Here is a 17991-nt window from a genome sequence, read left to right as displayed (position 1 = left end):
AGAAGTGGGAGCCCTGAGTAGATGCAAAAATGGTCCTGCAGCCTGCTTTCCCCAAATAACAATTTTTTTCAGGGAGTGAGCTTAACAGCAAAAGTGGGTTTCACCAGATTTTGTTCAGAGAGTCATTTTCAAGGGCTGTTCAGTCTAGAAAGACATTGCCAGGCATGGTGCATTCATACATGAGCCCAAGGTGCAGAGCAAAATACTGCCTTCCCATTTATTTCAATGAAAAGGATTTTTAAAATAATAATAATAATAATAATAATAATAATAATAATGCCTGCCTTAACAACCACACCACCTACATCACTGCATCAGAGCACATGGTACAGATTAGGTCTCCCTTATCTGAAATGCTTGGAGCCAGAAGTGTTTCAGATTTTGGATTTTGTTTTGGATTTTGAAACACCTGCATTTGCCATAATGAGATAACATGTAGATGGGACCCAAGTCTAAACACAAAATTCCTTTATGTCTCATATACACCTTAGACACATAGCCTGATGGTAATTCTTACAGACAATAGTTTTAATAATTTTGTTCATGAAACAAAGCTTGGGTACATTAAACCATCGGAAAGCAAAGGTATCACTCTCTCCACCACCCATGAAAAAAAAGATTGGGATTTGGGGATATTTTAGATTTCAGAATTCGAGATAAGCTCAGCCACTGTAACATAGTGAGTAACCTTGAACAAGTCACATACTCTCAGCCTTAGGGGAAGGAAATGGAAAACCCTCCTCTGAATCGATCTCACAAAAAAGCCATTATGCATTTGCCTTAGGGCAGCCATAAATCAGAAATGACTTGAGAGCACACAACAATAACAACAACAATGTACGTAAAGAGAACCAGCATGGTATTCTGGTTTGAGCGTTGGACCAAGACTCCAAGAGACCAGAGTTTGAATCTCTCCTCAGCCATGAAAACTCACTCTCTCAGCCTCAGGGGAAAGCAATGGTGATAAATCCCCTCTGATCAAATCTTGCCAAGAAAACCCCAAGATAGGGTCACCTTAGGGTCACCATAAGTTGGAAATGACTTGGAGACACCCAGGTAAGGCGCCTGGGGTCATCTTACAGTGAGAGAATGGACAGCATATAATTAATTAATTATGGGTCTAAATTGAAAAGCTGCATGTTTACATACACATCCAAGTGCAACTAAGAATGAGAACTATTTGCAATTCGAGCCCCACAATGTCAAGAAACTGTTCGAACAAATTCAGAAGATGCTGCTAATGCTGCTCTTCCTAGAATACAAAAGCAATGGCCTTGCTTGGGCAATTCCAAGACCTGGTGAAAGTTACTGTTTAGGACTACAACTCCCAGAATGCTCCACTCAGCATGGCCAGTTCCAAACGGCAACTCCCACCTTGGGAAGTGTCAACGTCTAGCACACCCCACAGAGCCACATCTGCAGAACATGACAAAAATTCATCAGATTCTAAACTTAAGTTATATATATAAACTTAAGTTATATATCCCACGCTACTGTGGTATGTCAATTCAGCATCAAACTGGGGCGAAAAGAAAAAAAAAGAAAAAAAACTGGTTCTCACCGGACCAGCAAGTACTAAATTTAAAAGTTTCCTTGAAGGGTAGAGAAAAAGAAACTCTTTTCTTTGAAAAACAAAAACGCCCCAGCAAGTTTCCAGTCTTTCCAGGTAGTCATTGTGCTTTCGAGTTGCAAGGTCTAAAACTAAAAAGAGCCTGCAAGCTCAATTTAAAATAAGATTGGCAATAAAGCAGACTTTTGCATGCCCCTGGCTGCAGTGAAAACCATTTTCTACTGCCCAGATGTTTTCCAAAATATAGCCATGTTAGTCTGTGTATGCATGTGCCTTTAAGTCACCTGTTGATTTATGGAAACCCCATGAATTTCATATGCTTTTCTTAGGCAAGAACTCCTCAGAGGTAGTTTTGCTAGTTCCTTCCACTGAAAGAGTTATTTTCTGGTGGTCTCCCATTCAAGTCCTTGCCAGGGTTCACCCTGTTAGCTTCCAAGATCAGATGGGATCTGGTGTCTTGTGTGTGTGTGAGAGAGACTTTGAGTTGTCTGTTGACTTATGCTGACCCTCTGAAATTTTTGCAGGGCTTTCTTAGGCAAAGAATACTCAGAGGAATACCAATCCTTCTTTTGAATAGACCTGCAGCATCTAGGATTCACTGATGGTCTCCAATCCAGCTAATCACCAGGGTTGACTCTGCTTAGCTTCCAAGATCAGATAAGATCTGGTGCCCTTGGGGTGCATGTATGTGCCTTCCAGTCTCCCATCGACTTATGGTGACCTCATGAATTTCATATTGTTTTCTTTATCAAGGAATCCTCGGAGGTAGTTCTGCCAGTTCCTTCATCCAAAATAGAGCCTCCAGAACCTGGTTGGTGGTCTTCCATGCAAGTACTATCCAGGCCTGAACTTGCTTAGCTTCCATGATTAGAGTGGTATCTTTGGGGTGCTTGAAGGCACACAACCAACACCACAATATCAATGCAAGGAGGTTGGCCTGCAGACTCATTTATGGAGAGGAAATTAAACCCACACCTTTTGTTTTACCAAAGAAAGGTCAGTCTGTGAGAGTCAAAAGGGGCCACAAAAAAGGGGAAACAATCAGGGGGAGCACATGTGGCTCATATTTGGTTAATATATTCTTGACTTGTACGGTTGTTTTGTTCACATACCTTAGAACACCAATGGCCTTTTCAACTTTCAGGAATAAGACACAGCTCTCGGCATCCCATGGTGACTTTGTCTAATCCCTTTTCCAAGCCAAATTTAGCAATTATTATTTATTATTGCACATTTCTCTCCTGCCAGCCGCACTCAAAAGTGCCACACAAGCATTTTTAAAAATTGTCTGATCTCCTAATCATAGCTTCCTTTTTGAAAAAATGTCAAACGTGTATCATCCACCCTAGCAACAAATCCAAACAGCAGCCAAACCGTGGGTGCTGCTTAACACTCACTGACACAGTTTCAAATACAATTTTAACTAGCCCACCAGGATTACTGTCAGTTAACAAGTTTTCACATGTTTAGGGGAGTTCATTCGAATGAGGGACTGAGCCAACCCACCAGTGGAAGGAAATTCTACGGAGTGAGCGCTACGAAAGATAAAGCCACTTAATATTAAGAAAATCCTGCATGTTTGGAAAATGACTGCAAAATCCAGACTTCCTCTAAATGTTCTAGACTGTAAGTCTCATTGTCCCTGTCTCCTGTGCACAATGGGATCTGTAGTACATCTGGAGGGTGCTAGATTCGAGAAAGGCTGCTGTAATCTCTCTAGCCGAATCTGTAAATGGGGTTGATATTTTAAATCAGGTGTGGTCAGCCATGTTTGCCCCAGGATCTGCCAGGGGGCACACAGAGTACCAAAAATACCCCCTCCAAAAATAAAACAAATAAAAAATAATGGTTGGAAATCCACTTCTACTTTGGGAAAAAAAAGTTATATTTTATGTTAAAACAGTGCAAGGGAACCCTATATAAAAAAGTGAACTGCTGTTCCTTGAGGATTTCACAGTTCATACACAGACATACCCTTTTTGGGCCAGAAAAAGGATGAGAAGTGGGTGGGGTGGGGGTGGGGGCTGAGGATTGCACACAAAAATATGGGGTGTACACTTTGCCCACCCGTGCTTTAGGTTGCCACCAGAGACTGGGCAAACTCACTGGAACTACACTAATTGTCAATCACAATTAAAAGCTAGAAACAACTCCAGCTCCCACCAGAGGCATGTGCAAACTCTGATGCAAACTTAGAGACAATTCCTTTTTGGTTTTCAGGATGCTGGGAGGCTCTTAAGAGGCTAGGAGCTTTTAAAACAGGGCTGCCAAGAGGAGCTATGAAAGGGCTGTCATTTTACCTTCATCATCATCGTCATCATCATCATCGATAATTTTGGTGTGTGATGGGAAGAGAGTCAACCCTTTTGAAATCAACAGATTAAGTTAGGCAAATAACAGTGTATTACTAGCAGAAAATAGCAAAGACTTGGAATGATTACTGGGGGGAAAGTCAAGGAAGAAAATGCAAAGGTGAGTTTATAGTTGAACATGAAGGAAACAAAAATACTGACCAGAGATGTTTTATATAACTTTAAGCAGACAATGAAGACATTGAAATAGTTCAAGATTTTCCATATTTTGGCTCAGTCTTTAATTAGAATGGAGGCAGCAGAGAAGAAACCAGAAGAAGATAATGACTTGGAAGGACAGCTATGAACGAACTAGATAAGATCCTGAAGTGCAAAGACATATCATTGAATTCTCAAGTTAGGATTGTCCCCGTTTCATTGTATTTCTCATTTCTATGCTTGGTTGTGAAAGCTGGAAGAAAATTAACTAATTTGAGTTGTAGGGTTGAGGAAGTTTTATGGATACCTTGGACTGCCAAAAGGACAAATAAATAGACCCTCGAGCAAATCAGGCCTGAGGTATCTTTGGGAGGCAAGATGAATAAACAGAGACTGTTGAATTGTGGACATGTCATGAAATGCCAGTGGAGCTTCAATAGCTTGCAACATACATTTTATGCATTTTGGTTCACCCCATAAAAGTATCCCTGTCTTGTGGATTTTGGAAGTTATTCTCATTCACAGGGTTCCCATAAGTTGAAGCTGAATTGATAACAGCTAACAACAAGAAGTAAACCAGATTTTGGGGTGGAGGGGAGATGAATGAAGGGTTAAGCATTGCAAGAACAATGTGATTCCTCTTTGCAGGGGACAGGAAGGAGGAGGGAAAGCAAAAGGTGTGCTTTTTTAAAAACACCACATTTCTGTCTGTATGGTTTTCACCTGCAACTGGTTCTGCCAGGGAGCAGCAATTGCCACATCCCATTCACAGGGAACATCTGTGCCTTCTTGCCCCATTCAAGTGGGTGGGGTGGGGGGTGGGGAAACTGGGAGGAAATTTCATAGACGCGTCTTTCCTCTTGTGGGGAAATACAAACCACCATCACCCCAAGCCTGTCGAAATGCCTTGTTTTCCTCGGCTTTAGGGAATGGTGAAAAAGGGAAGGAGGAAAAGAGAGGCGTTTGGCCCAGCTCTAGGTTACATGGGAATGCAAAAATTTTGAAGATCCCAAAAAAATGACGACACCCCTTTAGAAAAGGTTACACCTTTGCTCATGTTTTGCAAGGCACCTCAGTTGTTGGAGCAGCGATAAACACACCTTTATCTGCTTTGCAGCTTGGAATTCCGTTCCCCCCTCTCCTGTTTCTGGTTTGTATGATAATACAGGTTGAGTCTGTCTTATCTGGAATTCTGAAATCTGAAAAACTCCAAAATGGAAAACTTTTTTCATGGGTGGGTGAGACAGTGACACCTTTGCTTTCGAATGGTTCAGTGCACACAAACTTTGTTTCATGAACAAAGTTATTTCGAATACTCTGTATAAAATTATTTCAAGGCTATGGACCTTATGTATATTTGTGTATACTTAATGAGATATCTTGAAGAAGGGATCTAAACACAAAATTCATTTATGTTCTGTATATACATTATACACATATAACACGGGAGGCATAGCGCCCAAATCCCGTGGATAAACAGAGTTTAGATCCCAGGAATATCCTGCAAAAGTGGGATTGTTTTCAGATGACGTCAAGCTAATTGAGCTTTAACACGACATTAACCCGTGCAGAAAGTGGGCAAAAGCGCATTGCTTTTTACTTTCTGGATTTTCCCGAAAGTAAAAAACAGCATGATTTTGCGACATTCTGAATGGGTTAACACCACATTAATGATCAATTAAACCGACATCATCTGAAAACAATCCTGCTTTTGAGGATATTCCCAGATTTAAATCCCTTTCATCCAAGGGATTTGGGCACTTCCCTCCCATGTGATGAGAAAATAAATTTTGTGTTTAGATCCCACCTTCAAGATAACTCATTATGTCTATGCAGATATTCCAAAATCCAGAAAAATCCAAAATCCAAAACACTTTTTGTCCCAGGCATTTTGGATGAAAGAGACTCAACTCGTATTCACAACAAATGTTTGTCTTCTTCTGGCACTAGCATCTACTCCATCTTTTCCTTTTGGTTGTTGTTGCAAGAAAAAATAGAAAGGAAAATGTCGGGGGTGGGGGGGGGGTAATATTTATTTATTTATTTATTTATTTATTTATTTATTTATTTATTTTGCTGTCAGAAAAGAAGAGTAATTCTTAGGTAGTTGACACCTTTTTTTCTAGTGCATATGTGTGTGTTAAACTCTCCAGATACTATTTTTGTCATGAATGAGAAAATCTGTGAATATTTTGTATCCCTCATCCACAATGAAAGACAATGGCAGAACATATCTGCACTGAGGAAGGTTTTAATCTGAATAAATCCCCCCCACACTCTTTCATATTCTTTATATTGTCTAATTCACTGAACTCAAACCAGTTCACTTCAGGAACGAAGACAGAAGTTTAACTGGACAGGATGAGACTCAAGATAAATTGCCTATATCAAAAGAGCAAAATCCAAATATCATCACTGTCTCCACAATCCAGATTGATTTCATCTGCCACGTATCCTCTTATGACAGCTTTGTTGAGCTTCCTTATGGTTAGAAATCGTGCAGGCCTCCAGATGTAGCTGGACAGCAACTTCCAGCAGTTTTTACCACAGGCTGATGGGAATTGCAGGCAAAGAAAATCTTGAAGGCTACACAGTTCTCACCTTTGAAGCTCAGTGCCAGGGATTGATTCAAAAGATCATGAACAGGAGGATGATTTTATCTGACAATGGAAAAAATGATCTCTGCCTCTCACTGACCGCTTATGTAATTTCAACATTTTTACAGAGGATCTTAAAAAGTGCTCCACCAATGAGGTCTCTTATGTGGTGAAATATATATCAAATACTAAGGATTTCTGCCTGAATTGCTCACTTGACAAATGACTCCTTCCCCCAGTAATCGCCATCAGGCACAGCTACAAACTGAGGAGGGCTAGTCTCATGCCCACATTTAAAAAAAAAATTATTTGCTCTTGAAGATGATTGGGAAGTTGCAGCAAGGATGTTGAAAAACTGGATCATGTCCAAAGGAGGGTGACTAACATGGTGAAGGGTCTGGAAACCATGCCCTATAAGGAACAACTTAGGGAGCTGGGGATGTTTAGCCCAGAGAAGAGAAAGTTAAGAAGTGATATGATAGCCCTGTTTAAATACTTGAAGGGGTGTCATATTGAGGAGGGAGCAAGCTTGTTTTCTGCTGCTCCATAGAACAGGACCTGGAGCAATGGATGCAAGCTACAGGAAAAGAGATTCCACCTCAACTTTAAGAAAAACTTCCTGACAAAGAGCTGTTTGACAGTGGAACACACTCCTTCCTCTGAGATTGTAGTGGAGTCTCCTTCATTAGAGGTCTTTAAACAGAGGCTGGATAGCCATCTGTCGGGGATGCATTGATTTAGATTTCCTGCATGGCAGGAGGTTGGACTGGATGACCCTTGCGGTCTCTTCCAACTCTATGATTCTAGCATAACCCAGCAGCTAGACAGTTGACTGGAATGTGACCCAGGAACCATGCAACACCAGTCTTAAAAGAGTTGCATAAGCGGCCAATAAACTCCTGGTCTGAATTCAAGGAACAGGTTGAGTCTCCCATATTCTGAAATCCAAAATTTTCCAAAATCCAAAATTGTCCACATGGGTGGCTGAGATAGGGACCCTTTGCTTTCCAATGGTTTGGGGTACCCAACCTTTGCTTTGTGCACAAAAGTATTAAAAATATTACGTATCAAATTACCTTCAGGCTATGTTTATAAGGTGTATATAAAACTTAAATGAATTTTATGTTTATTACTGGTTCCTGTCTCCAAGGTATCTCCCTACACAAGTGCAAATATTAAAACTTGCTAATTAGCTTACTTGCTGTTCACCGCTATGATCTTTGGAATAGCGGTATATAAATAAAACAAATTATTATTATTATTATAAAAAAATATTCCAGGAAAAAAATCCAAAATACTTCTCGTCCCGAGCATTTTAGAGAAGAGAAACTCAACCAGTATTAGTAATGCCATTTAAAGCCCAAAATGGTTTGGGATCTTGTTCCCTGAAGGAGTAATTCTTCCCAACTTATATGCCTCCTAGGGATACTATCCTCTGTTTTCCATCAGTGAGGCCAGTGCAATGTGGCAGAATGTATCAGTCCTTGCACTCCAGTTGTGGAAAACATTCCCATCAGTGGTATGATTGATGCTAATGCTGGCTTTATTCCAGCTCTTAATCAGTCCTAATCAATCTCTTCAAAATTGGCATATGTGCATGGTTTTAACATGCTTTTTGCTGATTCTAAGTGTTCACTTGCATGCCCTCCAACTATCCCAGTCTGGAAACAGCAGTCCGAATTAACCGTCTGCCATCCCACTTTTTCAGCTGCTTTTAAAATGTCCCAGTTTCTTTTTCTTCTCACCTTCCTCCTTTGTCCTCAGCTTCTTTCCATTGCTGCAAACTGAATCCAAAGTACAAATGTAGTAGGCATTCAATTAACTCAGTAGAGAGGAGAAGTGAGGATGGATCTTTCCCTTCCCAGTTGGCTCAGGCAAAAACAAACTGATGCAGCCCCTCTTAGCTTCAATCTTTTAAAAAAATTATTGTAAGCCACCTTAGGTCCCGTTTTGGGAGAAAGGCAGGATATAAATGCAATCAATCAGTCCATCCATCCATCCATCCATCCATCCATCCTACTCCATGGTGGGTCTCAGAATTTCAGCTCTCAGTTCTTTGCTCTCTTTGCACAGTTGTGACTCAGCCATCTTCCAAAATTGCTTTCTCTTAGTGTATAATGTCAGTAAAGAATAGTGTAATCCAACAGACGAGAGAGAGTTGCAATTCCCAGCAGCAAGGCCAAACCACCCTGAACTTGCTGCCCAACAGCGACAAAGAAAGCAAGACAAACAAGACGCTAGAACAGTAAACCACTTGCCTCCCTATCAATGCCTTTGGGGAGAACCAGTGAAAGCACTTTTGGATTTTGGGACTCTTCAGCAAGGGTGGGGCATCTTCCCGCAATTAAACTTTCCATAGGTCATTGTAACCCAAGAGGCCCTTCCAGTTGGGTTGGTTCCTCAACTGTCATCAGGGAGAAAAGGGGGATGACAGGTATTCATTCAAGAGCCCTAGAGTCATGTCAAGAGGTGAAGACAAAAGAAAAGAGCCGTCTGCTTAAAGCAGTCCCATGATGAGATCTTAATGCCTTCTGACTTTGGGCCAGAATTAAGACAACCCAAAAAAGTGCCACTGGGTGACTGTAGCCGATGCATGTTGATAAAAAGTGACTAAGATGGCCGCACCTCCAAAAATGGGAGCTCACATTGAAGGGTGTGTGTCAGTATAGCTGCAACTGTGAGAGTGAGGAAAGTCTGGATTCCAAAATTCTTCATGCATTCCCCTCTCCCCTTTCCAAAAATAAAATCAAAGTAAAAAGGCTCCTGGCCAACTTGGATTTGAATGACTCTCTGTCACTCTTGACTCTGTAACTTAGAACTTATTGCAATTGTTCCCAAACTTTGGTCCTCCAGGTGTTTTGGACTTCAGCTCCTGCACGTCCCAGACAGCTTGGCTGATGTTCAGAGATTCTGGGAGCTAAAGTCTAAAATACCTGGAGGACCATAGTTTGGGAATCACTGAAACAAGCTGGAGCAAGTTCAGAGAAGGGCAACAAGGATGATACAAGGTATGGAGAACAGAACATCTGAGAAGAGGTTGAGGGCACTGGGCTTGTTGAGCTTGGTGAAGAGAAGACTGATGGGTGACAAGATTGGCCTCTTTAAATATCTCTGGGATATCTCAATAACTTTGATGGCCCAGAGGGGAGGATAAGGTCTAATGGTTTGAAGTTACATGGGGTTAGATTTCAATTGAATATTAGAAGCAACCTCTTGGTGGTAACAGCAGTTTGGCAGTGGAACCAATTGCCCAAAGAAGCAGTGGGTTCTCCTTCTTTGGACACCTTCAAGAAGAGGCTTGACAGCTCCCTGCTAAGTTCAGTGTTTCCTAGACTTTGTTCCTCCAGATGTTTTGGACTTCAGCTCCCAAAATTCTTGACTGTTAGCTGAGAGCTGAAATCCAACCCACAAGGAGGATCCATTTGGGAACCACTGTTCTAGGTGAAGGTCATGTATACAGTAGTGCATTAGACCTGATGGCTTCTGGAAGACCTTTCCACCACTAGCATTCTACTGTATTATTCTTCCATTGGTCTCTTTGGTTCCAACGGATTTGGCAGATGGTTTGCTTACATCAGTGGTTCTCAAACTTTGGTCTTTGTGGTATTTTGGACTTGAACGCCAAGGAGTCTCATCCAGCATAGCCAGTGGCAAGAATTCAGGGAATATAAAGTCTCAATAATCCAGATCAGTGTCTCCCAAACTTTGGTCATCCAGGTGTTTTGGACTTCAGCTCCCAGAAGCCCCAGACAGTTGGACCAACAATCAAGAATTCTGAGACCTGAAGTCCAAAACCACTTTGGAGGATCAAAACTTGGGAGACTCTGCTGTAGATTTTTGGGACTTCAAATTCCCTGAATTCTTCTGAACACCAACTTTCAGCTATGGCCACCTCTTCCCAACACATCAGTTGCCTCAATGCAGTAGAGATGGGAAGATGGTGAGGAGAAGCCCTGAATGGAATTCCAGTCTACGTTGAAGATGGTGAAGCGCAATAATTCATCACTCGCCCAAGAGGTGTTGCAAATCAGCACTCAACAGCTTAAGGATGTTAACCATGGAGGGTCTTCAGCATGGCATGGTCACCTAGTATGGTCCTCCATCAAAGACACAGGGCCTCCTCAAATTCATGATTAAACACTGCATAAGAAGCATGCCATCAGCCTTCTCCGATTCAGCCATTCAATTGATGGCCCTGATTCTACAGCATAATCTCCTGACAGCAGGCATGCAGAGAACTATGGTTTGTGCAAATGGGATGTAATTTCAAGAGTGGTTTTCAAAAGTTGGGTCCTCCAATGGTTTGGGACTTCACTTTCCAGCATTTCTACCATTGGCCATATTTGAGTGGGACTTCTGGGAGCTGAAGTAAAAATATCTGAAAGACTGAAGTTTCACAAACACTGATCTAAGCAACCCATCTGCCACATCCATTGCCCAAGCCTAGAGGAAGAGTAAATCAGATAAGAAAATTCATATTCACAATGCAGGTTAGAGATACAGGTCTAATCTGCAGTGCAGAAATAAAACAGTTTAACACTGCTTTAACTATCATGGCTCACTACTATGGAATTCAAGAATCTATAGCTGTGTGAGATATTTAGCCTTCTGGTGCTACAACAAACTAAAAAACACAAGATTTCATAGCAAGGAGCCATAACAGTTAAATCAGTGTCAAACTCCAATAATTCTGCAGTGCAGATTAGATCACAGAGAGTCATTTAAACAGGCTCCAAGCTGGTCAGACCTTTTTTTTCCCCAAAAGGGAAAAAGTGAGTGGCGATGAAAATCTTTGGAATTCATGCTTTCCTTACTCCCCTGAATCAGAAAGTCCAAACCAGCCTCTATGCTGACACACAAACCACCTTCAGCCCTCATTTCCCAAGCAATGACACCCCAGAGTCTATCAACTACATTGACTATGTTATTAGGAACAACTAGGCTGCCTACACAATTAAAATACACCCGTCCATGCACATTTTATGGGGTTAGGGGCACAGGACCCCCGTGAATGTGGAAAAACTGCAAATAACAACAAACACAATGTTTTTACCTGAGAGAACATCTCTCTAGGAATCTCTAGGTCCTCCAGTGCAACCCTGTGGTCAACATCTGCCAGAGGCACCACAGAATTGTTCTGGAGAACCTGCAAATGCATTGAGAAGTGTTTTCTCTAGGACTCTCTGGGTCCTTCAGTGCAACTTTTGGTTAAAGTTGACCACAGAGGTGCGCTGGAGGACCTAGATATTCCTAGAGAGAACATATTAATCAAATCCATGAATAATCAAATCCACCAAAAACAAAGCTGCAAATGTGGAGGGACAAGTGTAGTCCTCATTCCAGTCAAATAGAATCCAATGTGACCACATGCAATTCTTAGGAGTGCAGGCTTTTTGCCAATGGGGGGGGGGGCTCCTTAAATTCTGCTGAAAACAGCTTTGTGGTTTTCACCAAAGTATCTGCAGAAATCTGAAAAAAATGCACATTATTGCTTGTGTGGCCATCCATTTCATTTGCATGCATTTGGATGGCTGTGCATTTTTGGCAGAAGGAGGGTGAATAGATGCAAACAGAAAGGAATTTGCTCAGGAAAGTGAAGACAATTAACCGCTGATGTGAATGTGAAAAAAAATTCACAGCAATGCACATAATACACTTATGTGTAGACTAGGCCAAAGAAGACCACAGATGGTGCCTGAAGAGGCTGTATTACTCACTGGAATTAACCCAGACTACCAAAGGACTTTGGAAAATTACCAGCACCAAAACTTCCAAGAATAAGTTACTGCCATCTGTCAACTCACCAACAGTTTGTGTGTCCAACACCCATCATTGATCCATGAGAAAACAGAACATACAATCTCTCCAATTAGAAACAGCCGAAGGCAATTTTCCTACCAGCTTTTCACATACTAGCATCCCGATAACCTGCCAACCAGACCCATTTCTCCATGCTCAGGGCGACTTACCGTCCAGGTGGCCGACTTTGCAGTGCTGGACTGTTGAAATGAGACGTCAAAGCTGTGGGGTCCTGGATAGTCTGTATTGGAGGGGATGGCGGGGGAAGGCGAGAGGGCGTCGAAGGTCGAACTGGGCTGGGCATAGGGCGAGGGCGCCGTGACACTGTTTTGAGCGTGCTCTGTGTTGTATGGGCTGGTGGACGAGGAGCCATTTTGGATCTGCTGGTCCATGCTGTTTAGGAGCCCCAAGTTTGTGTACTGTGGCTGCAATGAGAAAGAGAGGGGGGGAACCATATCAGTAGGTGAAAACACTACGCTGACTTCTTCTGAAATCAGAGGCAGCTCAGTTAGGATCATAGAATCATAAAGTTGGAAAAGATCCTAAGGGCCATTCAGTCCAACCTCATTCTGCCATGCAGGAAGACACAATCTCTCTCTCCCCCAGCCACCAAATGGCCATGAGGTCATACCGTGTTGCACTGGAGGCAGAAAACAATCTTGCTCCATCCTCAGTATGACAGCCCTTCAAATATTTAAACAAGGCTATAACATCATCCCTTGACTTTCATTTCTCCAGGATAAACCTACCCAACTCCCTAAACCACTGCAAAAAGGGCTTGGTGATTTCCAGACTTTCCACCATTTTGGTCACCCTCCTTTGGCCACACTCCAGCGTGTCAACATCCTTCTTGAACTGTGGTGCCCAGTATTGGATGCAGGGTTCCAGGTGAGTCTGACCAAAGCAGAATAGCTACTAAGGGGGACAATGCTGCGATGTCCAGAGGGCCCATTTAGGGTCCTGTGTGGCTGTCGGATGAGTGGGAAAGTATCTTTTGTCAATCACCCTGTAGCTGTGCCAGTCCCTCTGGGTGTACTGTCTAATCAGGTGACCTCCCAAGGGTGTCATCTAATATGGTCCACACTCCCTTAATGCAAGGCATCCACCATAATGACACCACTGCGCAGATAATGGAGCAAGGTTGCTTTTTGTGCTGCTCCAGACACTAGAAAACAGAGCAATGGATTCAAGTCACAGGAAAAGAGATTCCACCTCGACATTAGGAAGACCTTCCTGACAGTAAGAGCTGTTTGACAGAGGAACACACTCCCCCAGAGAGTGGTGGGATCTCCTTCTTTGTTGGTTTTTAAACAGAGGATGGATGGCCATCTCTTGGGGATGCTTCAGTTGTGTATTCTCGTGTGAGAGAGGGTTGGATTACATGGCCCTTGGGATACCTTCCAACAAGATGTTATGATACAAAATTCAATAACAATCACAAACATTACTATTAATATTAATTCTCGTAAGTTTCACAGTCTACCAAAACTGAATGGCATTTCGATCTGTGGCAATTTTATTCAGATGTTTGGTGAGTTCATTGGGAATTACTCCCAGGACACTGAATCATAGAATCGTAGAGTTGGAAGAGACCACAAGGGCCATGCTGTCCAACCTCTACTGTTGTTGTTGTTGCTGCTGCTGCTGCTACTCTTGCTACTGTTGTTATTGTTACTGTTATTATCCACAGTGTTTGGGACCAGAATTGTTCTGGATTTGGCGGTGGCGGCTTCTTCTTCTTCTTCTTCTTCTTCTTCTTCTTCTTCTTCTTCGAGGATTTTGGAATACCTGTATTTGCATATCTGTACGTAATGAGATATCTTGGAGGAGGGACCCAAGTCTAAACAAAAAATTCATTTATATTTCATATATACACCTTATACACGTAGCATGAAAATAATTTTATGAAATATTTTAATAATTTTGTGCATGCTCCCAAGGTTTTATACACTGAACTATCCCAAAGCAAAGGTGTCAGTATCACATCCACCCATGAAAGATGTTTTGACGCTTGGAATATTTTGTATTTTGGAATTCCAGATAAGGGAGACTCAACCTCTATCTGAGGAAGCAGATTGAACTCTACAAAAGCTCATACTGCCAATTTCTCTCTTTCAGTTAGTCTCAAAAGTGCTACAAGATCTCTCTATGTACTAACATGGCTATATCTTTGAATTCTACTATTACTGCTAATGTTATTGTTATCATCATCATCATCATCATCATCATCATCATCATCATCAGCCCTGAATAAGGGGCATTCAGCAGGGTAGGGTGGGCACCTTAAATAACAGCAAAGAGGAAAACCAACTGTTAATAGGGCAGCCAGCCCTCCTCATTCCAAGCAAGCCAGAAACCATCTGTCTGGCTGGTAAAGAGGGGAGCAGCCATTCCAGCACACTGATCCTGGTGCATTCCTTAGCCCAGTGCCACCTCCCCACTTGCTATTTAAATAACGATTAATCTCGCCTTGACATGAGCAGCTGGGGGGAGGAAAGGGTGCTTTTCTTCCCCTGGTTGCCCCTTTGCTCCTCTAACCCTTTTCCCCCAGGTTCCCTTCCCAGACAGGTGCATCCCAAAGTCCAGGTGGAGGTGAGGTTAGGAGACACTCGGACACCCTGGCCTAGGGAGGTTGACCCCGAGTCCTAGAGGCCGGGCTCCATCCAGAGGTCAGTTGCAGTCTGAGGCTGTCACAAGCCCCAGGGATGAGCAAGAGGAACCATCAGATAACTCCCTCTGAGGCGTACGCCTCCTGACAAGGGGGCAATTAGAAGGGGACTGCTGACCCCAGGGCAAAGTGGAAGGGGGCAGACAAAGCTGCAATGGAATGTGACTGTGCAGCCAAACCAGCCTCCAACACTGTCCTTGGCTTTTTCCAATCAAAGCAGTGCTCATCTTCTCCATTTTTCCTCGGCCCCACCAGAGTCACAAACAAAAGAGTTTTTGCACAAATGATCATGATAAGACTAACTGTCCTATCTATCATATCTATCTATTTATCTATCTCTCTGCCTGAAGAGTTGCCAATTAATGGTAACATCTATCTATCTATTACTGATGGGGTGGGGGGAGGCTGAGGGTTGCTCGACTTATCACACACACACACACACACACACACACACACACACACACCAAGCAAACATCACAACTAAACTATCTGAATAGGGAGAGATGCTGGAAATTTGCCCAATTTGTATTGGGCAAATTCGTACCAGACCAACATTATTTGGCTGCATGGCAGGCCGATAGATAGATAGATAGATAGATAGATGATAGATAGATAGATGATAGATAGATAGATAGATAGATAGATAGATAGATAGACAGACAGACAGGACAGCCAGTGTGGTGTCATGGTTTGAGTGTTGGACTATAACTCTGGAGACCAGGGTTCGAATCCTGGCTCAGCCATGGAAACTCATTGGGTGACCTTGGGCAAACACTCACTCAACCTCAGAGGATGGCAATGGCAAACTCCCTCTAAAGAAACTTGTCAAACCATGGTTGGTTTTCCTTAGAGTCACCATAAGCTGGAAACGACAATAGATGATAGATAGATAGATAGATAGATAGATAGATAGATAGATAGATAGATGATAGATAGGGTTGTATACCTATCTCCAAGTCATTTCTGACATATGGTGACACTAAGACAAATCTATCATGCTGTTTTCTGTGCTGGCTGTGTGCCATAATAAATGTTGTTGTTGTTTGCTTGGCAAGATTGTCCAGAGGGGGGTTGCCATTTCCTCCCCCGAGGCTGAGAGAGTGTGACTTGCCCAAGATAACCAAAGTGAGTTTCCATGGCTGAGCAGGGAATTGAACCCTCTGGTCTCCAGAGTCATAGTCTAACACTCAAACCACTATGCCATGCTGGCTCTCCAGATATAGACATAGATATAGATATAGATTCATTGGAAAGCCAGCATGGGGTCATGGTTTGAGCATTGGACTATGACTCTGGAGACCAGAGTTCAAGTCCCAGCTCAGCCATGGGTGACCCAGTACAAGTCACACTCTCTTACCCTCAGAGGGTTGCAATGGCAAACCCTCTCTGAAGAAACTTGCCAAGAAAACTCCATGATTGGGTCGCCATAAGTCAGAAACTACTTGAAGGCACACAACAATGACAAGATCATGCAAACATTAAAACCTAACAATTAAGTTAAAATTACAACTGACTGCAATTAAAAATTTCCCAGGCACCCCTCCCCCCTCCCAAATCTCTCATTCAGAGGGTTTGCATAAGTCAAAGCCAACTTGATGGCAAATAACATCAGTCCAATTACATACCTTCTGATCAGCAAGAACAACTACTTATTTTCAACTCAAAGGTTGTGGTTATTGTTTTAAAGGGGATGTTTCTTTCTTGTTATGAAAGCAGCAAATGCATCAATGATTTTCCAACTATTCCCTTGACTTGCTCCTTTAATCTCTATAGACAGAACAACTGGTCCCAAAGTCAATCTTCTCCTAGGATAATTTGGTCCAGAATGTTAATACACCTTTACCTGAAATTATCCGGCCAGGAATTGTACAACTCTTCCTTTCTGACCAGACTTGTCTGACGAAATGATCTGAATATTTCAAAGTTTGCTCTCATTCTCACATCCTCTGGTTGGCTCAATTACAAATAATAATAATAATAATAATAATAATAATAATAAATTTTATTTTATAGCCTTTCCAAAGATCAAAGTGGTTTAAGAAATTGCTACAGCAAATCCATAAAATACAATGCAATAAAACAATAATAAAGCCAATACACATATAAAATACAATATAACTTTAATGCAATACAATACAATATAAATAATTCCCTCCTCCCCCCCTCTTTACATTTATAACAGAATATATAACTATAACAAATATAAGATATAAACTAAATAGTAAAGTGATGTGTGGTAGGGATGCTTCTAAAACTGTGTTTTTGTCATTGCTTTGCCGTCAAGTTGTTTCTGACTTATGGCAACCGCAAAGCGAACCCATCATAGGCAAAATTTGTTCAGAGGGGGTCTGCCATTGCTTTCCCCTGAGGCTGAGAGAGTGTGACTTGGCCAATGTCGCCCAGTGGGTTTCCATGGCTGAATGGGGATTTGAACCCTGGTCTCCAACATCAAAGTCCAATACTCAAACCACTATATAGTGGGGTCTGGTCCAGGACCCTCATAGATACCAAATTCCACAGGTACTCAAGTCTCCTTAAATATAATGGGGTAGTATAATGGTGTCCCTTACATAAAATGGCAAAATCCAGGTTTGCATTTGGGAATTCATATATTTTTAAAAATATTTTCAAACAGTGGATAGTTGAATCCGTGGATAAAGAATCTGTGGTAGACTATACCATGTTGGCTCTCTTTGTTGCTGTGTGCCTTCAAGTTGCTTCCAACTTATGGCAACCCTAATGCAAACCTATAATGAGGTTTTCTTGGCAAGATTTGTTCAGAGGAGGTTTGTCATTGCCTTCCCCTGAGGAGGAGTGAGTGTGATTTGCCCAATCTCATTCTGGAAG

The 17991-nt window shown here is 42.1% G+C and overlaps 1 protein-coding gene across 2 annotated transcripts in view; it reads right to left on the bottom strand.

The window, feature by feature from the left end:
- Positions 1-17991, bottom strand: part of TP63 (tumor protein p63) — a 178873-nt gene that overhangs the window by 84628 nt on the left and 76254 nt on the right. For both annotated transcript variants that reach the window (XM_089507527.1, XM_089507528.1), the window contains one exon: positions 12647-12901. In XM_089507527.1, coding sequence (XP_089363653.1) covers positions 12647-12901 — 255 coding nt within the window. The remainder of the gene's footprint in view (positions 1-12646; positions 12902-17991) is intronic.

This window comes from Sceloporus occidentalis, unplaced genomic scaffold (assembly GCF_023333645.1).
Source record: "Sceloporus occidentalis isolate IW3139 unplaced genomic scaffold, rSceOcc1.0.p SCAF_2, whole genome shotgun sequence".
Lineage (NCBI taxonomy): Eukaryota > Metazoa > Chordata > Lepidosauria > Squamata > Phrynosomatidae > Sceloporus > Sceloporus occidentalis.
Note: the sequence above shows the minus strand (reverse complement) of the source record. Positions and strands in the feature narration are given on the sequence as shown.